At 36.8% G+C, this 24,922-nt stretch overlaps 1 protein-coding gene across 1 annotated transcript; it reads right to left on the bottom strand.

Moving 5' to 3' along the window:
• Nucleotides 1–1,377: 1,377 nt before the first annotated feature.
• LOC127626192 (MOB kinase activator 1B) lies at nt 1,378–24,741 on the bottom strand. Its single transcript, XM_052101808.1, has 6 exons — nt 24,586–24,741; nt 6,825–6,991; nt 5,084–5,177; nt 4,831–4,964; nt 2,997–3,160; nt 1,378–2,783 (listed from the first exon to the last, which is right to left on the bottom strand). Exons 1-6 carry the CDS (start codon nt 24,597–24,599, stop codon nt 2,706–2,708), a joined length of 651 nt encoding a protein of 216 aa, XP_051957768.1. The 5' UTR covers nt 24,600–24,741; the 3' UTR covers nt 1,378–2,705.
• Between the last annotated feature and the right edge of the window lie 181 nt (nt 24,742–24,922).

The raw sequence follows: 24,922 nt of genomic DNA on the forward strand, positions 1-24,922 counted from the left end.
GAGCAGAATATTATTTTCAAAATATCTCCCTTTGTGTTCCTGAAAAATAAATATTGGTTTAGGACAACACGAGGGTGAGTAAATATTGAGTGATATTTCATTTTTTATTTTTGGGTGAACTATCCATTTAAGTCTGGTGGGAGTTCCAGAATGCTAAAAATGCTTCCTGCACCTTTAAATGGATTAAGCAGCAAGGCACCAATTCATCTGCCTTAGCTTTTGACACCCTCTAGTGGCTGTTAGATATTTAAAGGGATAGTTCACACAACAATTATCATACTATTATTCACACCACCTCATGTTGTTTCAAACGACTTGTCCTCAGACATTAGAAGATTTAAGAGACACTGCAAACTCTCAACAAAATGAAGAGCTGACAGAGAGAATCTTATCTGAGCTCTGCAGAGTTCTAATGTTCAAAGATGAAGGAACTCTAAAGAAACTGGACTTTTTCAGATGTTTTCAGAGATTGCAGTCCAAATGGCTTTACATTATCAGTTAACTGCAGTTTCGGTAAATTAATGATATAATATTACCAGTTCCTTAGTGGAACATTCAAAAAACGTTAAGGCTGTAAGGGGTTAATACGGACCAGTGTAGGGTGTAATGCATTACTAAGTAATTAACTGTAATTAAATTGCTTTTTCATTGAAAAAAGTAAAGTAAGGGATTACACAAAAAATGTCAGTAATTTATTTGGTTACTTCTGGTGTAATTGCATTAAATACTGTATAGACTACAGAACAACTCTATATAAAACAATAGTGAATTTAAAATAAATAAAATAAATAACGTCTAATGTTAACATATGTTTTCTAATTTAATTTTCTAGTTTCATGCCTATCCTTGTATTTTTCATCTGGTCATAGTTGATAAGGGTTTTAGAAAGTAATTAGTAATAAGTAATGCAATTACTTTTCAGACAGAGTAATTAGTCCTGTAATCTAATTACACTGTAGAAGATTTAATTAGTAGTTGGCGATTAATTACTTTTTGAGAGTAACTTCCCCAATACTGGTACTGACACATATAGTATATTAGATAATTGTATATTAGCTCGGACACAGACATGTACCATCAACCCCACAGACATAAGGGATGAGACAAATCATGATATGACTAAATTAACTAACTAAACCTTGTTTCTAACGTTTCTTCACTTAAGTTTTGACACTGAATTATACAGAATATTGTGCTTTATACAAAGCAATTATTTACATTTGAATTCCAAAAACAGATTTATCTGTACAATTGATATTGCAGTCAACATAAGTCATTGTTAATCCAAGAAAATACTTCTGTTGCTTACTACTGTACTACTGCTTTTAATTTTTAACAAAAACAACACAAATAAAAACATGACCAAAATTAGTTCAAACAAGGTTTATTAACCTATAAACAGCATTCAGAGTTGTACCACAAAAGTTCAGCGAGTTTAGCATTTCAGGTTATTTCAATTGCATAACTTTACTGTTTACATTATTTACAACTTGCCATTCAATTGTTTAGATGTAATCTCTGAGAAATATTTTATCATGTGTTATTCAGAATAAAAACAAATTTTCTGTAACATTCAGAAAAAATTAACATTCATGGGGTGAAACCTCATAGACAAAACCAGCAATTCATTATTTCTGTTTTGTATTATTTGAATTATTCAAGTTACCATTACTTCATCAATGATAAACATAGGTGTATCATTGTTAAACTAGTATCTCATTTGTCATTGCAATATCCAATCAAATATTATCTTGTGTTTTAAGTGAAAAATGTTATTGTGGATCCTTGAAAGACACAGATACATAATATGGAGGAAAAGCGGCTGCATTATAACTAGAGAAATGGATCATTGCCATTAGATTTGCTGTGGTTGGCATCCACAAAGATGTCCATGGTAGACTTGCTTAAAGAATGAAAAGGCCATGTGTATGTCATGGGGTATCTAAAAAATTTTATAAATTAGATAATTAATTGAATCTCCCAATTTTGCATAGTCAACTCATTTCATCCCAGCTTCCAACAGACAAACCCCTGACCTCTGTGAGTCAATCTGCGAAACCTGGCACATCAAAATATGTACTTATGTATAAGTATTGTAGTGGTATAAAAGCATTATCAGACAAACGGTGGGCTCAGGGCAAAGTTCATCTGTTATGAGTGAAATGGGTTACAAGACAGAGATTTAGGGCTAAATAAAATCAGATGAAAACAAAGCAGTCCTATTACAGAAACGGAATTTCCAAACATGTCATGACACAGGAGCAGGTATAAAAAAAAAAAATGCCAAGACTTAAAGTTGGACCTCCATCTCCATGGTTCATTCAAATATATATATATATTATATATATTATCTAGGAACTAAGCTAACGTATCACGAAGTATCATCAATGTACTCAAAAAAACAAACAAAAAAAAAGTAAAAAGCATAATCTTAAACAACTTTTAAAGCAGTAGTGGTTATAACAATTAGAAAGTGGACATATCAGGCACTTGGATCTTTTCTGAGACAACGTCAAAAGGGCTTTAGTATAATTCCACTATGATCTTGACCTATACGCGAGTTGTGGCATATTGAGGGTTTTGTGAGTTCAGCCTATTCCAATTCTTTGAGGAAACAGTCCCACACACTTTCAAACACAGAGAGAACAAAGCCAGGCTGCCTGTACACAGAAATTAGAAAGGATGTGCTGATTGTAAGAGCAGATTTATCTGTCCTTGGAGGTGAGCTTCTCAATCAGCTCCTGAAGGGGTGCTAGTTCTTTCCGGTCAATCAAATTAAACTCCTGAAACAATGTAAAGGGAGAAATGACACATATTTGCATTTGAGTCTGTGGCAATTTTCAACTGCTCATGTAAAGTAGGATTCATCTGGTGACAGACATTTAAGAACAGTAATCATTCAAGGGATAAAATATTTAATTATCTAGAGAGCAATTACAGAGTTGTACACTTCACCACTGTTAAAGACCACATTCTTCACAGATAAACACACACACCTGAACAAAGAAGATAAAGTGCTTGAAAGAGGTGTTGAGGTGCGCCTCTTCCTGCAGCTGGATAACAGAGTCAAAGTGCTGGTGGTAGATGTGAGCATAAACACGGAAAAGTCTCTTCAAAATTGTCTTGGCTACTGACATGAAGTTCTTTGGGAAAGGGACACCTATCAGTATTATACAAAAAAAATAACATTAAATCTAAATTAATGAGCAAACACTGCCGTAATCAACGATCAGAAGACCAAGCAGATGAGAATAGGGGAAAAACTACCAGCAGATCACTAGTAGTAAATGTGGTAAATTTTCATATAAAAGACTGAATTGTTTAAAGCATGTTATGTCGATCTTTTAGTGTATATGGCAAGCAAATTTGTAAAAACACTTATAGCGCTTATCATTGTGGCCAATTCTCAATTAGAATTTTTTTGACTGATGAAATTTGAATTGATATTGAAAGATGTTTAATAATACCAACTTCTCATTTCATACATATCTAAAAATGTTTTATGTTTGGAAAAATTCTCTCTCTCTCTCTCAATTTTCAATTTAGAAGTACTTTATTGGCATGATTGTGTTTACATACAATATTGCCAAAGCATTAATACACAAAACAGATAATGACAAGACAAATAATAATGATAAAATAGAATTAAAATAAGGTGCCATGTAATGAATCAAATAAAAAAAAAACTATAACAACAATATACACTATAAAATAAAATATGCATTTAACAGGACATTATGAACATAAGAAAATAAAAGTACTGTGAATGAAGTACATTAAGGCAGTGGATTGGTTTCTGAGGGTGAGCAGCTCAAAAATGAATTTAGGTGCAACTGATGCATGATGGTCCTCCCCCAGTAACACCAGCATCTGATAAGTTTCTGCTGAACTGGAAAATTGTGGCATGAGGTTTGAGAGTTTGTGGAGGTATCCCTCTCAACTCTGTACATTTCTCACAGTGAAGGAGAAAGTGTGTCTCTGTCTCGACCTCACCAGTGTCACAGTGAGCACAGACTCGTTCTTCCTTTGGAAGCCATGTTTGTCTGTGTCGGCCTTTTTTATGTTCAGACTGTGATCACTGAGTCTGTATTTGGTGAGGATCCGTCTCTGTTTTGGATCTCTTACAGTGTGCAGATATTCTGCCAGATTATATGTTCTGTTTAGGGCCCGATAACATTTCAGTTTGCTTTGGTTTTTACTTTCATTTTCCCAATGGTTCAAATATGAGTTTTTGCTTTCTTTTATGATTTGGTTTATTCTCATCTGGTTTTGTTCAGCAGTGCTGGTCTGAAACTGGTGTTTGTTAGTGGGTTTGTGAGTTTCAGAGACAGCTGACAAAGGGGACTGGTTTTAGGCTTCAGCTCTTTGGTTTTAAGGGCTTCATGTTGCAATGTGTTAGGGGAACTTGAATTTAGGTGTCCAAAATTTTAGGGATTGTTTTTCAATATGTATAATAAGGGGGTATCTGCCTAGTTTGGCCTGGCATGCATTAGTAGGTGTTCTTCTCTGAACTCTTGGAATGTTTCTACAGAATTCTGCATGCAGGGATTCTATGGGGTGTTTGTCCCATTTCAAGTAATCTGCCATATAGAGTGGACCCCAAACCTCACATCCATCCAGAGCAATAGGCATTATAATACTATCAAAGATCTTACACCAGATTGTTACAGGAATGTCAACTTGGGTAAATTTGCCCTTAATAGCATAGAATGCTCTTCTAGCTTTCTCTTTTAGTGCATTCACTGCCAGACCAAAACCCTCTCCCTCTCTCTCTCATTATGCATGCTCAATTATTAAATAACAACCAATAAATTAAAATGGATAGAATACCTATTTTTGAAGGGAAAAGTGTCTCATCATCAAGCTGATCCTGGACCCAAGTCATCAGGTAATCAATGTACTTTGGAGCAGAACATTTAATTGGCTTTTTTATGTTGGTTCCATCAGCCCAGTGATATTCATATCTGCAGATTACACATGATACGAAGAAACAAGTGAAAATAACGTATTTATTTTTACAAGCAAGCACTTCTGTATGAATGGCCAAAATAGTTTATTGTGAAAGCTTCCTGTTAATACTGACTTGGGTCCAGCAGACATTAGTGGGCAGCTTTCCTCAGTGCAGAAGTCTGTGATGGTCCCATACAGCATGTTGATCTGGTTAAAGAAATCCACAGCTACGAGTAGAAAACAAATGCACTATTATAGCATAAACATATAGTAGAACTTTGTTTACAATGTAAAAATCCTGAAATATAAACTCTGAAATAATAATTTTTCTACATAACCACATGATGTGTAAATGTAAATAAAATATCAAATTTTAAGAAAATAGGCATGTAAAAAGTTAGGGTTTAGGCATTTACGTGAGTTAAATCTCAAATTTGGAAATGTGCATCAATCCTCCTCCTGAGACCCCACGCCCACATATGTGGACATTATGTTTTAGCTTCGCTTTAGGCTATGCATAATTTAATTTAATCCGACTGATCTCAGTTCAGAAGTCTCTGGGCTGTCATTACAGGGTTAAACATGATGCACAGAGTCAAGTGACAAAACAACATGCCATCGATTTCAGCTGAGTTTGTCTTTGATAGAAACGGTGTTGTAATCAAATGAGTCCACCCATGAAATCGAGTCCCGGGTCAATGCAAAGCTCTATAGTTGACCCTAAATGGGATCAACCCAACAATTTACTTACTTATATCACCGAAAATATAATTCATATGTATTTACATGATAAATACATTGTTTTATCATTAAAACACATTTCAACTTGTCATCTGATTCTGATACCCCATCCCCCCGCTGTTATTGTGAAAATGGTTCGGTCGAAAACACCTGGCCAATCAGATGTGCGGAACACACACAATGTGCATTGTGCAAAGAGGGGACTGACTCAAAGGCTAAAATCAGGGGTACAAAAAAGAAAAGGAAGCAAACAGAGAGCAAAAGTGAAATGAAAGAAGCAGAGAGGCGATGGCCAAATTTCTTGCCAAGCATGAAGCACTAGGTATGACAGGTGAAGCTGAACATGGCAAAAGCGAGGAGCTAGTGTAGACTAGCAAATAAAACTTCAGCTAGCTAGCTTAACCTTTAAATAACGTTAGCACGTTCACTTAAATAGATAAGATACCAATATAATAGGTAGATTTAAATGCCATTATAAGCAGGGATAGGTACCAAAACCCAGTATTAAATATTAGAGACCGTAGTATTGATAAGCTCCGACCTTACTGTTCTTTTTAACGTTTTGGTGTAAAATATAATCACGCTGCTGCAGCCTCTGTTTCGGAGCTGCGCTCCACACACATTTTTAAAAATAAACAAATCGCAATTTCTCACTCACTCCGGTCTCTTGCTCTAACAGGTCAGTGCTGAGATTAAATGTATTGAGCGTTGTTTCGAATTCTGCTCATTTAAAAATGTCACCATGGTAACGTTATCAAGATGGTTAACAAAGAAAAGGTTTGATAAGCATTAATAAGAAAGGGCTGATATTTACAAACCAATCGGTATGTTTTGCATCATGTATGTTCTCACTAATTCAAACCGTTACTGCAAATTAAAAACCTAATTTATCACTGGCACATATAAAAACAGAGTTACAGAGTTAAAAACATTTCTGTGGTGGCGGCAGGGCCAGTAAAAATCTCCATATAAAATTTTTTAAAAATGGCCTTTGTTACAATTAAAACTACAGGGGGATAATCCAACTTCACAATTCTCAGCGGTTTAAATACACTGAGGTTGCCTGCATTCTACAGAATAAAATTCTGCTAATTCTAACAGTGTCTCTACATTGTGTACAGTCACATGCTTACTGTTGACTGCCACCCATTCATTGAGGTCTTCTCCATCGGGCAGCATGACAGCCATGCGCAGGTTCCCGCTACCCAGCGTGGCCTCAGCATGCTTCAGGAGCTCGTACTGATGTGAGCCTTCTGGAATGTTCTTCTTCGGCTTGAACGTCTTCGACGAGCGGCTTCCACTGTGGAATGAAAGTAGAGGAAGAATGAAGCAGTTTGGCTTTAATGGTTTGTAGAAACACTATAATAAAAAAAAAGACACATGTAACGTTGCCCAAATAAAATCCAACTGAAACTAAACATACACATTTCCATCAAGTTTATCATATACTAATTTTAGAGCTTTCTAAAACATTTCTTGAAACCAGTTTGTGTGGGTTTCTGCAAGTTTGTGAATTAAGCCATTAGGAAGAAGGGCTTTTAATGGCAGCAGCACAGTAAGGAAGGAGTAGTCTGGACTTCTGATTTTTTTTGCTGTAAGCTAAATTGTGAGGTCTACTGTTTAACAAATGTTGACAAACATAAAACACTGGCTAAAAAAGGAATAGTTCACCAAAACATTTTTAATTTTGTATAATTTACTCACCCTCATGCCATCCCAGATGTCTATGACTTTCTTTCTTCTGCTGAACACAAACAAAGATTTTTAGGGTGCTTTCACACTAGTACTTTTGATGGGCACCAGAGTTTGAATGACATAAAAATTCGGTTTGTTTGGTAACGTGAATGCTGTTTTCTGAACCCCGCTTGAAAAGGTGGTCTGGGGTATGGTTCATGTGAACTCTGGTACGTTAGCTGCTGATATGAACACTATCGTTCCAAATTGCAGAAATGAACCGCTTGTAATGACATATAATTTGCATCTTTGCATGCTACCGGTCTTAATTATTAAGGTATAATGCATTTATTAAACCTGCTTGTGTCCAAACAAATCCCATTCAGAGTACAGCTCACAGTCATCCACAAGCTTGCAGCTGACAGACGCTAATATTAATCACATCATTGCACATGTATTGCAACAAACAAAATGTTGCTCCATGCATGCAAAGTTCTGATGGTAAATCCAAAGAGATTAATATTTTAATCTATACTTACTGTATATTTTTCTTGTGATTGTTGGTAAATGTTGTGTGATGTGGCACAAATTACCCTACAAAGGGACAATAAAGATTACTACTACTAATAACATGGTGAAGTTGATCTCTTCTTGAGTTGTTACCTAGTTACAGTGGTAAACAGCAGCCACTTGTACACACATTGATGACGTAATCGGACCACTGTTCGGACACAAATAATATAATGTGAACAGAGTCTAGCAAGGGCAGCAGGATGGGGAGAACATGAACTTGGGTTCGGGCCAAGCAAATCGAACCAAGTGTGAAAGCACCCTTAGAAGGATATCTCAGCTCTGTAGGTCCATACAATGCAAGTGCATGGTGACCAAATCTTTAAAAAAAACACACACAAAGGCAGCAGTAATCCAAATTACCCCTGTGGTTTAATCCATGTCTTAAACAATCTAATTTGTGTTGGGTGAGAACAGACCTTTTTTTACTGCACATCTTGCCATCGTGGTCTCTAGACACGATCATGATTTCAAGCTTCATTACACTTACTACTACTTGCAAGCGTAGAGCACTAGATGGTTCTAGGAAGTGTAATCAAGCTTGAAATCTTGATCGCCAAGGAGACTGAATATGTCAAGATTTATAGTGGAAAAGGAGTTAAATTTGTATCTGTTCCCACCCAAAACTGATTGGATTGGTTCAGAAGACATGGATTTAACTACTGGAATCTTGTAGGTTAATTTTATCCTGCCTCTATGTGGTTTTTGGAGCTTCGAAAATGTGTTCACCATTAACTTGCATTGTGTGGACCCTGAGATATTCTTCTAAAATCTTAAGTTTGTGTTTTGCAGAAGAAAAAGTCATACACATTTGGGATGGCATGAGGGTGAGTAAAAGATGAGAGAAATTTCATTTTTGAGTGAACAATCCCTTTAACCTGTTGATACACACACCCTTTTTGAGCACAAACCATGAACATGACATACCTGAACATAAATGGTTGCATTTTCTGGACCCTTTGGAGTATGGACACATTTGTAGTATCTCTTGAAAGAAGACACTTTGGACTTTATTTCCCAAGTTTCAGAATTAATATGTGTTGTTATTTGTTAAAGTTAGAGAAGCTGAAGTTTATAGTAATGGAAATATTTTGTCCTGAACATGTTTTTATAATCTAAAAAAAAAACAATAATAAAAGTGCCAAGAAATACAATGTTCTCAAAGCCACAAGTCTAAAGAAGTTATGTTTCAAATTTGAAGATGATCTAACAAACAATGAGGCTCCTGTGAGCTTTTGTTCTCCGAAAATCGCTGGAAGCATACAGAGTAAAATTAAGGCTCCACCTTTGAAGACAACACAAAATCCGACTGCACTGCTTGGCTATTATGAATAAAACTACATCGCATTTTTTAAAATAGACTTGACATGCTCATTTTGTTTACGGGACTCTATTATATAAGATAACATACAGTTTTACAACATGAATGCTGCTCAGAATGCATCGTTTGTTGTAGAACGATGACGAAGGGTAAAACTTTCAGGCGATATCTCATGTAAACAATGACAACAATAGTGATGTCAAAAATACCGGTATCAAGTCGATCCTAAAATAAAAAAGATGTAATGGTACCAGGGTTCAGTGTACCGGTAGTACAGAGCACCGAATCTATCCGGTACCAGCGCACAGTATGACTGACACAGGACACCTTTAAAATGCTCACAAGCTTATTTTGAATGCGTGCCCTTTTACTCTTTGTACAATGAAATGGACAATTAATCAAATCAAAATCGTGACATGCACTAGAATGATTTATTAAACCAATAAAGGCTGCAGTCTTACTGTGTCCACTAGAAACTACACAAACATTGAGAATCATTCACATTGTTTGAGATGACAAAGCAGATCACTTATCCATTGTGAATCACGTAAATTATATATTTACATCATTAAAATCACAGCATCTGCGCTCTAATCTCAGCTCAGCTTAATTTATATTGCATTTAAAACAAGTTAACCAAAGCGTCACAGTAATACAATTTAAAAGATAACATTTCAAAATGACCACAAACACCAGTAATCTAAAATACAAACACTCCAAAACTGGACTTAAAGGCCAGTTTAAAGAGATGAGATTTCAGACGTGACTTGTCACAAACTGTTTATCCAGAAAAGTGAAGCATACGGCAAAAACACGTCATAAAAGCATGATTCAAAACAAAATCTAGATGCCTGAAATTGAATAAAAATATAATAAACTTTATAGTAAAATGTAATATTCTCTATAATAATAATAATAATTAAAGTATAACAAGCAAGACATCTGCTGAATAAAGGTTTGGCAAAAAAAAAAAAAGCAATGACATGTTAAAAAGTTTTATGTTCACTTGTTAAAAGTTTTAAGAATTTATTGATTAGACACCATTTTGATGACAAAATTAAATTAAACTTTAAAAAAATAATTGTGGAAAGTTCTGGATAATAATAATAATAATTATAATAATAATTATGAAACTATAATTATTAAAATAATTAAAAATAACTAAACTGGTGTTCAATAGCACATTATCATATTAGCATATTTTTGCTGTGGTATTGAAATTGGTATCAAGAACCGCAAAATTGAACTGGTATCGGTACGACTACTGAAATTTTGGTACCGTGACAACACTGTTGGAGAATATATCAATATTTCTCAGATGTCTCAGTTTTATGGACAAAAAGTACTATTGGATGTTTTTCAATTAACCCTTGCCATGGACAATTGACCCAAGTGTGGCGAACTGGATTTATCTGGCGAATTTGCATATTTATTATTCATTTTATTACTGACTGTTTACTTAAAAAATACTTAAAACCTGAATGTTTATAACTGAGAAATACTTGAAGGCTACATGCCATTGTTTAAAATAATCAATATTTACATTAATATTAAACTTTTTATATAAAAGGAATGTGTTCAATAGATTATTAGTTTTACTCTGGAATTAAGAATTGTGAAATGTTCTTGTATTAGTGTTGACTACTTAAGTTTTTGTGTCGTGAGTCATGACAAAACCCTAATTCACTCATGTATACATTTGAGTGAGGATGTAGCCAAATGCTCTTTAATATTATTATGTGTGGAGGGGTGAGCATGCGACAGACACAGTGGTTGTGGCATCAGGCCTCAGAAAGGTATTTATTTTAAATAACAATAAAGATAAAAAAGGCAAAAATGGAAATATAGTGTCCATAGTAAAATTGGTAATTAAGTAAAAGGGGCATCCTCGTGGTCCAGTGGGGCTATGAGAAGGTTGGGAAGTGACGAGAGGGTTTGGTTCAGGGAAATGGGGCAGTTCCCCTCCTGATCCAGGGTGCGAGTGGGGTGGCGGCTTCCTACTGCGGCTCAGCTTCCCTTCGCTCTAATTATCTGATTTAGTTTAAAAAAGTACTACTGATTAAATGACTAAATTTCAGAGGTCAAGAAATTGAATAACTTAGGGGGAGGGCCATAACGGTAATGGTATATCAAAATATAGTTTTTAAAAAATATATAGTTTACAGTGCATCCGGAAAGTATTCACAGCGCTTCACCTTTTTCCATAATGTTACTGTATGTTACAGCTTTCTTCCAAAATGGATTAAATTCATTATTTTGCTCAAAATTCTACAAACAATACCCCATAATGACAACATGAAAGAAGTGTTTGAAATCTTTGCAAATTTATTAAAAATACAAAACGAGAGAAATCACATGTACATAAGTATTCACAGCCTTTGCCATGACACTCAAAATTGAGCTCAGGTGCATCTTGTTTCCACTGATCATCCTTGAGATGTTTCTACAACTTGATTGGAGACCACCTGTGGTAAATTCAGTTGATTGGACATGATTTGGAAAGGCACACACCATCTATACAAGGTCCCACAGTTAACAGTGCATGTCATTGACATCGCAGATGGGTAAGACAATGGAGAAAATGATAAATGATAGGCTGATGTACTGGGTAGAGTCAAAAGGATGGTTGCAATGTTACCAAAGTGGCTTCAGAAGGGGAAGGGGTACTATAGACCCAGTGGTATGCCTGGAGGAAGCCATAAGAAAGGCTCAAGTGAATAAAGAGACTGTAGTGGCTGTGTTTTTTGACATAGAGAAAGCATATGACATGATGTGGTCAGAAGGACTATTAATTAAATTAAACCAGATGGGAGTTAGGGGACGGATGTATCAGTGGGTCAGAGATTTCCTATCTGAAAGAACATTGAGAGTTAAAATTGATGGGGAACTAAGTGAGCGTTTTAGAGTAGAAAATGGAACCCCTCAAGGAAGCATTGTGAGTCCTTTATTATTTGTAATTATGATAGACCAGATATTTAAAGACTTGCATGGCCTAGATGGAGTAGCGTTATTTGCGGATGATGGTGCGATGTGGAAGAAGGGAAGGAACATTGAGTTTATTGTGCATAAGATGCAAGATGCTGTGAATGAAGTTCAGCAATGGGGAGTGAAATGGGGGTTTAGAATTTCAATAGAGAAGACAAAGGTTATGTTCTTTACAAGGAAAAAAATTAGCTGAGAATTAAAAATAATGGTGTTAGATAAAGAGCTTGAGAGGGTTGAGATCTTTAAATATCTGGGTGTATGGTTTGATAAGATAACAAGATAAGAGAAGGTTGACATGGGCATGTCACATCCAAAAGATGGTAGATAAATGTAAAAGGATACTAAATGTTATGAGGTGTCTTTGTGGGATAGATTGGGGTGCTACAAGGTCAGCATTAAAAACCATCTATACAGGTCTAATGAGATCAGTGTTTGACTACGGCTGTATAGCATATGGATCTGCCTCCAAGACAAGCTTAAACAAACTTGATGGTATGCAAAATCAAGCAATGAGGATAATTAGTGGTGCAATAAAAACTTCACCAGTAGCTGCAATTCAAGTAGAGGTGGGTGAGATGCCACTGCATTTGAGGAGAGACCAGCTAGCACTGGTATACTGGGCAAATATCAGGGGGCATAAAGAGAACCACATGTCTCAGACAGTATTAAGGGAATGTCAGGAAAAAGAAAGTATGAAAAATAAAAGTTATGGGTGGGTTATAAAAGATAAGGTGAATAACATGGGAATTGGTTCTCTGAACATCAGCCCAACAGTGGCATATCCAGTAGTGCCTCCTTGGATGTTAGAAGAATTGAAGGTTGATTTAGGAATATTGGAGGAAAGGAAGAAAGATGGAGTGGATAAGTATGGGGTAAGTAACTATATAACAGGAAAATACAAAGAGTGTGTAAAGGTTTTTACAGATGCATCTAAAAACATTGAGATGAGAGTAGGGGTAGCTTATGTAATCCCTGAGGTGGGAATAGCAAAGGCGAAAAGGATAAATGATGACCTGGCAGTGTATACTGCTGAACTGGTTGCCATATGTTAGCACTCTTGTGGTTAGAGTCTAACAATTGTCTGCAGGCAGTGATTGCCTCTGATTCAAGTTCAGCAATGTTCAGTATTCAGAATTATCGGTCTGATTCAAGGGAAAAAAATTGAAATTTTAATTGAATTTAATTGAAATTTTACAGCTAGCAAATGGAATACAAGCATCAGGAAGGAGGGTGACATTCTTATGGGTTCCAGCCCATATAGGAGTGGAAGGTAACGAAATGGCCGATGAGCATGCAAAGAGAGCAACAGAAAAACCTGAAACAGCAGAGCATGTAATAATGTACTGTCATAAATACAATGAGGCAAGGCAAAGGCTTGTTAATGAGTTGAAAGCAAAGAAAATGTCTTTAGAAACTAAAACACTATTGAACAGAAGTTCAAGGGAGAGTTTTGATTTCTTTCTTTTTTGAAAAGTACAGGACTTTTAAAAAGGATATAAGATTAACTTAATTGTTTGTTTTTTTTTTCTTATCAATATTTGTTTAATTGCTGGTATATTTTGTTTGTTTATAACAGTAAAGAATAGCCAGTAACTCCCGTGCCTTACTCCAGTCCAGTGGTGGCGGTAATGCACAAGAAATAGTTGCTAACCGCCAAATAAAAATAAGAAGAAGAAGAAGAAGAACAGTGCATGTCAGAGCACAAACCAAGCCATGAAGTCCAAGGAATTGTCTGTAGACCTCCGAGACAGGATTGTATCGAGGCACAGATCTGGGGAAGGGTACAGAAAAATGTCTGCAGCATTGAAGGTCCCAATGAGCACATTGGCCTCCATCATCCGTAAATTTTGGAACCACCAGGACTCTTCCTAGAGCTGACCGCCCGGCCAAACTGAGCGATCGGGGGAGAAGGGCCTTAGTCAGGGAGGTGACCAAGAACCCGATGGTCACTCTGACAGAGCTCCAGCATTTTCCAGCAGATCCAGCTCTGTGGAGAGAGGAGAATCTTCCAGAAGAACAACCATCTCTGCAGCACTCCACCAATCAGGTCTGTATAGTAGAGTGGCCAGACGGAAGACACTCCTCAGTAAAAGGCACATGACAGCCCATCTGGAGTTTACCAAAAGGCACCTGAAGGACTCTCAGACCATGAGAAACAAAATTCTCTGGTGTGATGAAACAAAGATTGAACTCTTTGGCCTGAATGGCAAGTGTCGTGTCTGGAGGAAACCATTTATTTTTTATAAACAATTTTTAATAAATTTGCAAATATTACAAACAAACTTCTTTCACGTTGTCATTATGGGGTATTCTTTGTAGAATTTTGAGGAAAATAATAAATTTAATCAATTTTGGAATAAGGCTGTAACATAACAGAAAATGTGGAAAAAGTGATGCGCTGTGAATACTTTCCGGATGCACTGTATATATGAAATAACCATGTGATGTGGTGAGCAATATTAGCAAAACAATTATAATGATCTGATTTAATGATATATATATATATATATGCTAGGTATGCACAGATACCATTTTTTCTCTTCCGATTCAGATATTGGAAATCTCAGTATCGGCCGATACCGATCCGATACCAGTGTTGTTTTTTGCATAATTATTGTGTGGAACTAATTGGGAGTACTCTTTAATATGTAAAGAAACACAAACCTCCAACTACACATTATTTCAATATAAATGTATAGCTTATTAAGAAACACTTTATTATTAACTATTATACTGGATAATGTAGCCGCAAAATTAACAGTAATTCCAGTATAAGTCATCAGTAGAAAAGAAGCAGTTTTTTTTTTTTTTTTACTTGTATCTGAAAATAAAAAGATCTCTTTTGTTAATTTATTTGTAAAATATCAGCTCACTTTTCATTCACACAGTTATTTTTTGGAACCATTTCAACTTAAATATTATTATCATTTGTAAACGAATAATAATATATTAAAATAATAATATATCTCAATCGTGCACCTTTAACTTTTAAACCCTCACTTTGACATTCTAAACTCTTCAGGAAGTCCTGTGTCTGATTGTTAGTTTAATTTGCTTCTTATTCAAATTTTGGTAAAATGCACCTCAAGAACCATTCTAAAATGCATATTATAAGTGAACCGAACTATTGAGCATCTACATCTGAGATGTTGTTCAGGAGTAGAGCTCAAATATTGCGCAACCACGTGAAGGCAAAAAGTAGCGCGAGTGTGTGTGTAAACAGAGCACCGCCATTCAATAATTAGGGCAGGGTATCGAGTTCGAAACATTTTAGGCACCGACTGAATTCAGTAGTATCCAGCTGCAGACCCGCAGCACCACCAGTTTCAGAACCCCAGTTTCAGAACCTGAAGTGAGGGGCGGAGCTTACTTTCGAAACCGAGTAGCGCCACCTAACGTTTTGGAGAGTACTTTGCTTTTATTACAAACGAAACATCATACTTTATACGTATGTTATAATGATTCTTTAAGGTACAGTACAATAAGCATTTTAAAACATTGATCTTGTGTAACAATTGTATATAGTTATCCGTTTCATTGTATTATGAGAGTTACTTCCTGATCATGATGGTGAAAAAAAAATGCTTGAAACTTATGGGCATTTTATATAAAATATACTTGATTTCACAAGAACATGTGCAGCATGCATTTTTCTTTATGTAAAATAAAACATGTCAAAAAACTAAAAAAGACAGAAAATTCAGCATAATTTTAAAAGAAACAATAAAAATATACACAACAAATGACCAATTCACCCCTAGGCCCATTTTATCATGACAATCCTGTATAAATTAAACTTAAAATGTATCAAATGAGGAATTCACTCTCAGGCCCATTTTGTCCTTACATTCTTGCTAAAATAACTCCATGTCATCCCTGAACACAAAATGAAATAGAAAGGGCTCTCTGGAAGCTTCTGACTGTTCCAGGAGATTGTTGCGGGCCTTTTCCTTGTGGTCTTCATTCATTCGAAATGACTCTACAAGAGATGAAAGCACCACACAATAATCTCAACGTAAAAAAAACCCCTCAACTATAAGTTAACATTAACTCACAAACAATACATATAACAGAGGAACGTGGAACAAACACTTTAACACCTTCATAAGATGTCTTCAAAACGTCACCGCAAGGCTCATTTACAACACACAAAAATGTATCGAACCATCCGTAGAAATTTTTTTTTAATACAGTAAAGTATGACAACATATTCAAGCTTCATTAAGATGATAAAGTTATGCACAAATTAAATATTTAGCAGATAAACGTTGAACTTAATATATGCGATAATTTTTCACAACATGATGTCAAAAACGTTACACAACTCACCATGCTCTCCGCCATGCTTGTCTCATTGTCAATAACTCCGCCCCTCACTTCAGGTTCTGGGGTTCTGAAACTGGTGGTGCTGCGGGTCTGCAGCTGGATATATCTCACTGAATTGCCTCTAAACAATCGAGTATCAAAAAATGTCTTGTCATTCGGTACCAAATTTCGATACCTAAGGGGTTAATCTCGTCAACATCAGTGATAAGCATGTAGCATGCTAGATGTGCCCAAATATAAAAGTGCCGGTGATTGGCTGTGTTTAGACATCAAGGAAAAACTCTAGTTTACGCCGGTTACATCCAGAGGCTGTAGTTTGAATGCGTCCCAACCCCCAAAGATGTAAAAGAGGTGGAAAAGATCAAAAGTGTGGCTACATTTCACCATGCTAGATGCCAACAGTGCGCTATGCAATATTTGCGACAAGATAATTGCTGCCAAGACCGGCAGCATGACAAATCTAATGAAGCCCTTGACAGTGCACAGAATAAACTTCAGAGCAGAAAGTTGCACCGTCTTCGACTGCATGAAGATCGAGCCGGTGCAATCATCCTCTCGGCGTCCTGCCACAGAGCTTCCTTCAACATGCCCACCTCACGAGTCCTGATGAATGCAGCTGCTCTATGACTGGGACTCCGCCACGTAAGGTTAACGTTTAGCAAACAAACCAACAAACAAAATCAGCTAACTTGTAGTGGTACATGCTTGTGTAACAGTTAAATTAACATTTCTGTGCATGCCCGATCCTGATTTGTATGAATTATAATATTTATTTTATGTATGCTGCTCATTTTATGTTTTGCCTTGTATTTTAATTGGACCCGGAGTCTTTAATAAAGTTTGATAAAGTTTTTGATTATATATATATATATATATATATATATATATATATATATATATATATTATTTTTTTTATAAACTTTTTTATTTTTATTGCTGTTTTTACTCTTCAGTTGTTAACTATTGCTAAATATGCACATCTGTCATGTGAGCCTGTTTTGTTTCAGCCAGTATAGAGCTTTGTCATGCCTGTTTGTTCACTTGTTTGATTCATGGCTTAACCGGTTAAAAACCGGTTAATGCTGGCAGTTACTCGGTAAAAAGAAATTGCCAAATTTTGCATAATACAGATAATTGAACTGGTCATCTAATGAGTCAAAATTGAAGAGGGTTGAATTATCTACTTAACCACACTGAGTCAGGCGACTTTTTCAGAACACAGAGGCGGCTTTAGAACACCAAACAGAACTAATTTAAGAAATTCCCGTCTTTGCACAGCTGTGAGCATGTGGACACACCTAGACTCTTTGTGGGTATAATTATTCTGCTCTAGAAACAAAGCAAGTTAATGTTGAGCCTTAATTCCACTAAGTTGTGTCATTTCTTAAAGCATTGCTTCACATGCAACTGAATCACACAAGTCATTTTTAAAGAACTGGGCAAGAGCATAACATCTGTGAATCATACAACTTCTGATTTCAATGGAGTTAGTTTGTTAGTGATTTTACGCCATGCCAGCTTCCATTGCTATTTTGATGGTGAAAACAAAGTAAAAATATGTTAAAAAAAAAGTAACTAAAAACCTATATTAGGTTTTTAAATATATTTCCTATAAGAACTCTAAAACTGAATCAGGGTTAACTTTGTTTCATTAATTTTGGAAATTATTTTACTCAGCTTTTATCAATCACATTCCAATAAAATAGTAAGTTTTTTTGGCCAGTGAAGCTTTTTGCAAGTATTTAAAATGCATCTGATCACTCTGCCCAATAATCTAGAAACAATGTGAATCAACACCACAACAACTGAAGCAGAAAACTTTGCAAAACACAAAATGTATGTCACTGACAATACTTTTGGCCACGGCTGTATATGAGATTCTGCAATGTCCTATTCCTGACTTCAATCGAAAGCAAAAGAAAAGATACATACTTTATTGACACATTATATTTTCCATGTATAGCCATCACAGCAAGTTAAAACTGAAGTGTGTAACTTTTTCAGTGTTAAAACAAACACTGCCTTCAAATATCCATACTTCCCCTCGATGTAGGATGCCAAAATCATTATGACAATGTAGCAGTCTGTCTGAATCTTCAGTATTCATAAAACAGAAATACCCAGATGACCTACTTTTTCTGGTGGGATTAGCTAAACGACTGGACACTTAACTATCTCATAATCCCTTGCGACTAGAAGCTGATGAGACGTCACATTCAAACGCTGGATTTCAACAAACTGCGGAGAACTGCAAATTAAGCAACTCTTCTTCTGTTAGTGCTATATACACACACACATACAAGTTTCTTCTGCTATAATTTATTTTTGCAGTTGCTATTACTTCATGTATTTGGGACACAAGACAATCCCAATGTTCCCGGATGAAGTACGTCTTGAATCTATTCATACTACTCGCATGCATACCTAAAGAAGGTACTGTTTTACTGGCTGAGAAGTGCATACTTCCCCAAAAACAGTACATACACCGACAGTAAGTGATTTAGGATGCAGCAACTTTCCCTTATTTTGTGATATCACATTTTCACATCACGATAATTGCTGAAGCTTGTATCATGGTATAAGGTATTATCACAGTATTGAATTACAAAAAAAAAAATGGTTTGAAAGATGAACAAACTTTTGTTGTTCTCTCAATAACAGGTTTAATTACTTTTTTCAATACCAAACTGGCCTTTTAAATTAACATAACAAAGAAATTTGAAAAGCCTGAACGTTAAAAAAAACTAATTGAACATTTAAATAATTACACAAAGTAATACACAATAAAAAAAGACACAAACATTACTATGTAGCTATCCGGGAGGTCACCTGTTCGAGACACACATTTACATGCTGCTCATTCCCTGCCGGTGTTCACTGGGGTGATTCACAAATGTGTTTCTGCGTGTTGTTTACACATCAGAATGTTCACACACAAAAGAGAAAGCGCTCCTTGCAAGAGACACACAAATTTACACGCAACTCTTTCCCTGCTGGTGTTTACTGGGGTGATTCACAAATGTGTTTCTACGTGATGTGTGCGTGAGATGCACACACAAGAGGAGGATAGTGCTCTTGATGCCTTCACGAGACGCACGCACATTCACATGCCATTTCACTCCCTTCCACACCGGAGTTCGTTGGGACCGGGATATTACAGAGAATGTAGTTTCTGTGTGTTGTGTTTGAATAAGGGTTGTTCTCATAAAGAGAAAAGGGCTTGTTGCGCTGCACGATATCCACACACACTCTCGAAGAAGACCTTTACACTTCTCTTTCCCAGCACTCTGTGCACAACCGCTTCCCGGTGGCAATCACACTCTGAAAGGTGTGCCGGTGCTCTCATTATCCTGCTTATGACGTTCGGTTATCTACGGTCCCGTCACGAGATGAGCCGATGTTGCGCACAGGAACTTGCAATTTCCTTGCAAAGAATGCGATAGAGATTGTTCTGAACTGTGGCGCCTATAAATGTTCTACAGCCTAGAAACAGATCTCATCACGCATTCGCCCTTGGGCTGGTTTGGGTCAATAAATCTAGGCAGCACATATTTTAATGTATAAGTTGCACCTCATCACAGGCTATTTTTGAGATTCACTTTTGAAGGAACAGCTTGTCAATTCAGAGTTCTTCCCTGGCTTCCCACACTCGCGAAGTGAATTGATGCAGTGCTCGCTACAATGAAGCTGAGCGGTGTGCACATTTTGATCTACCTCTACGATGGTCTATTAATAGCCTGATCAGAGGCTCTGTTGTGCAAGCAAGGGAATTTACTACTCTGCCATTTGTACAGCCTGGAACTCAATGTCAAACTGGACGAAAAGCACACTTTTTCCCAGGCAATAGATCTTTCTTTTATGGAGACAACTCGACTCTGTGAGCATCCGTGCACCTCTCACAAGCGAACACACCCATAGCATTCTTCAGTTTATATCTCAGTTCAAACTGGAGAATCTCTTCCACTGAATCATTCAAAGTTCTGGGTTTCATAGCGGCAGCATCCGCCATCACATTGTTAGGTCTTTTACACACAAGACCACTTCAGCTCTTGCTCAAACATCATGTATATCTGGCACCAAGGGCGGAAGAAAATTGGTATAACTCTAGCACCATGGACAGCTCCAAACTTTCAACAGCATCATGCTGGGTCAGGTCTAAGGCACACTGTGTAGCGGATGCCTGGCTTTCGGCACCTGGCACTTCAGCGGTCTTGAAACACAAGCTGTCTCTTAGCCTTGAAGGCTTTTTCATTCCGAGGTAGCAGATCACCATGTTCTGATTCGATCGGACAACATGACCATGGCAGCTTACATAAATCACTTGCCCTGTTAAGGGTGGATGCCATTCTGTAGGCTAGAGCACAGTCCACGAGATGCCTCTACTCGCTAATTAGGATGCGTTTACAATAGAGATGTGCGGTATACTGGTTGTAACGAAATATCGCAATACCAAAAAATTTTAAACGGTACAATATCATCTTGTTAATTTCGGTACCATATTAAAGTAAGCTGCCATTAGCAAAAAGTGATGTACTGAGAGAGTTTGAGAGGAAATCAAAGACTATTTGAAAATCATTTTAAAAAGTCTCGATATACAATGTCCGGGAACTTGCAAGTGCCTTGGTGGAAGAGTAGGGTAACATTTCATAGCAAAAACTGGCAAATCTGGTGCACTCCATGAGGAGGAGATGCACTGCAGTATTTCATGCAGCTGGTGGCCACACCAGATACTGACTGATACTTTTGACCCCCTTTGTTCAGGAACACATTATTCAATTTCTGTTAGTCTCATGTCTGTGAAACTTGTTCAGTTTCTATGTATACGTTTAGGTTAAATTTGCTGAAAATAAAAGCAGTTGAATGTGAGAGGACATTTCTTTTTTTGCTGAGTTTATATGCCCAATGCAGAGTTCACTTTTAGAAATACTAACTTTTTAATTTTTTTTTTTTTTTTTTTTTTAAACATACCTCTCCCTGTTTGCGTTTGCTGAGCTTCTTCATCTGCAAATGTATAATACATAAATTAGCCTGTTGCACTAAAAGAAATTGATTAAATTCAAACTACGCAATATTAAAAGATTGTTTAGTTCAGTTGGTGTTTTAGGTTGTTAAAACTTCAATTCTTTGCAGGACCTAGAGCTACAATGATTATATGATTATTAAATATTTAATAGGGGAGGGGGAGAGAAAGAGAGAGATGTATGACTGACCTTTAGATTTTCTCTCCACATGTGAACGGATTATCGTGTTTTCTGGACACGTCTTTTAGGATTTCCCAATGTAACTTTGATCATGGCAATCACCTCCCCACTCGTGTTCTCCTTCTCTGTACCGTCATTAATTATATGCACCAGTTGATGCAGGAATAAACATATGAGACACTAGCATGTAGTTAACTCAAGCTTTACCGCAAGATTAACTAAATAATCGGGAGCCTGAAAACAGAATACAAAGTCTGAAATCAAAAGAAACCTTTGCGTGGGAAGTGGAATATTACTAAGTGCCGCAAAACAATTTTTTTATCACATTCCTTCTGGTTATATCAGAAATTCCATCATGCCAATAATGTTTAATACTGCTTAACAAGGTGAATTATTGCATTAAGGGCCGTTAACAGGTATTGTACTCATGATGGAGCACTAGTGGAGCGCTCTTGGAACGAGAGAAAACAATAAGTTCCGATTTCGTTAAAAACCCGCTCCTCGCTCCAGGGAAAATCATGCCGCTCCACTTCGACTCCACTCACATATTCAGGTCCCCACATAGGTTGCATATTCATTGCAATGGGCATTAAATATCTTAAACTGTCATCCTCCACAATATTAATTTGCTGGTAGACTGTGGCTATCCACTCTGTTACAGCAATAGTGAAGCTGGGGTCATGATTCGTATCAAAGTGGCAACACCAGCGTCGTGCGTCGATTTGAACTCACCATGCAAAGTGCTTGGAAACAAAAACGTCTCATTCTGCATTTTAGTGATAATTAAGATTTGGTGTACTTCTGTGGTAATTAAAACGTGCCTTAAATAGGCTGAAAAATACTTGATTTCTATCACAAGTCCCATCTGGGCAGGTTTTGTAAATTAAATAGTGTTAAGCAGTCCTTTATCCATAATTTTCACAGGGAAGCGCTGTCAGAGATTATTTTACTTACCAAGATACCAAACTCCGTGGCTCTATCATAGGAGAGAGCATAACAGTCAACTTGTTTGTTAAGACAGTACCGACCATGCCGCTGTGTTATGCTATTTTATGCTAAGCTTGTAGGCTCTGCCTTGGTAGAAGGGCTCTGGCACTGTAGCGTGTGCGTCAGTGTAATAACTCTGGGCAGGCACAAAGGTCCCGCCCTTCACACCAGTATTTATGCTGTATTAACGGTAAATGTGTTAATAGCGATTAAGAAAAATGAACAAGTGGGTAACTTATTAACATAGTAACGCATTAATTCTGACAGCTCTGATATATTCTTTTTCAAGTGTTTCTCTCTCAGGGGTATAACGTCAGGTAGTGTGGTGACATGGGACTCGTTCCCCATAGCGTTTTTGCAATGTTGAGTGAATTTAAAGCGAACGACTCCGGTTACACATGTAACCTTGGTTCCCTGAGATGAAGAGAATGAGACATTGTGATAACTGGCCACACAACTGCTTCACAGTTTCGAGGTGCTAGAGCTCTCGTCCATCAGTCAGAATATTCTGAAGAAATGGTGATTTCACACCCACTTATAAAGGCCAACTGCACGTCTAAAGGGCCTCAACTAGTCGTTGGAGAAGAACCCCCCCAAAGCGTTTGTCACAAAGTCTAATTCTCTTCATCTCTGGGAGCCGAGACGCTTTTGATGAAGGATGCACTTCTCGGACTGTAAAATGGTATGTTTTTTTAGGCATACATGCGAGTAGAATGAATAGATTCCAGACATACTCCATTCGGGGATGTGGGTATTGACCCTTGACCCAAATATATGATGCAATAACAACACCAGCGGAAATAAAATACTCTGGGTTTGTTAAACAAGCACCTTTAAAGCACCAATAACATATTTTTGGAATATATATATATATATATCAAAGTTGAGAAGAGCCATTCGACTCGCGGCTCTCCACCATTTGATTTAAACCCAGCATTTCAAATGTGACGTCTCCTCAACTGAAGAGGGATTATGGGATGGTAAAGTGTCCAGTGGACTTCAGAATCTCCTTGAAAATAGTAGGTCATCCGGGCATTCCTCGGTTACTATTTTAGGAATACTGAGGATACGGACATACTAATCCATTGGCACACTCTTTTTGGCATTCTATATAGAAGGGAAGTATGGATATGTTTATTTTTGCAATTCAGTACTTCAGCTTTAATTCTTTCTTTCTAAAATGTACCTGTCACCACACAATTTACTCCATTTCTCCTTAGGAAATAAAAGATTAAGGGAGAAATTAATAAGAGTGAAAAAGAAAAATACCACTGTAACCAATGTGATTTTGCTGACTACAATACTGGAATATGTACAGTCTGGGATTATCCATACATACTGATCATATCTGGATTTCAGGTACTACTTGAATCAAAAATGAAATCCGTGGTAACAATGGGATTTTGTCGTAAAATACTATAATTAAATGAAAACTTATTAGGGGTATGATGGTGATCCGTTTGAAGGAAGCTACTGGTTTCTATCAACATCACAAGACTAGATGACAAATTATTGAGTATGAAAGCAATCATACCAACAAAATATGAGTAACCAAATCCTATTTCATGCAGCTGTTGATGGCCTCATGTACTGCTCTCTCTTCTTCACTAGACACTGCAGATGATGGTGACATGCAAACCTGCTACGATGAAATCAAACTGCAGCCTTATCAGCATTTATCTTTACATTATTGCGGGTCACTTCTAATAAATTAAGGTTGCGAGTCAGGATGAGTGATCATATACACACACAGATTCAGGACAAAAGCAATATTTCAACGCTTGCTAACTAGCCGTCAGTGTTTTCATTCACAGAGCCACTCATACTTACAATAAAAAGCTCATCTCTCCTTGAAGAAAGAGCGTAGTGCTTGAGAAATCGACACTAATCCCTTATCTTGACGGTTGAATGGTGAAAAGATAAGTATTGGAGCCGTTGTGTCCTTAGCACTCTAGCAGCACCGATCCTGTCCGTGCAAAAGTTCTCCTTCCCATACAAAGTCTCTCCTGAACCCCACATCTCGCGAGATTGCGACAGAAGACCCACTGCACGTTTTAGGGCTGTTCGATTCCAGAAATTAGGGAATCGATTCCAATTCCTGAGTTGATTCCAGACTCATTTATTTGATTATTTTTCGATTCCGACAAAAAATAAATAAAAATAACGC

Source organism: Xyrauchen texanus, chromosome 3 (genome assembly GCF_025860055.1).
Source record: "Xyrauchen texanus isolate HMW12.3.18 chromosome 3, RBS_HiC_50CHRs, whole genome shotgun sequence".
Lineage (NCBI taxonomy): Eukaryota > Metazoa > Chordata > Actinopteri > Cypriniformes > Catostomidae > Xyrauchen > Xyrauchen texanus.

Coding starts and splice junctions, on each gene's coding strand:
- LOC127626192 (XM_052101808.1), bottom strand. Junction 5,178..6,824: donor TGAATGGGTGGCAGTCAACA/GTAAGCATGTGA, acceptor TTCTACTCGTAG/CTGTGGATTTCTTTAACCAG. Junction 4,965..5,083: donor CTAATGTCTGCTGGACCCAA/GTCAGTATTAAC, acceptor TGTAATCTGCAG/ATATGAATATCACTGGGCTG.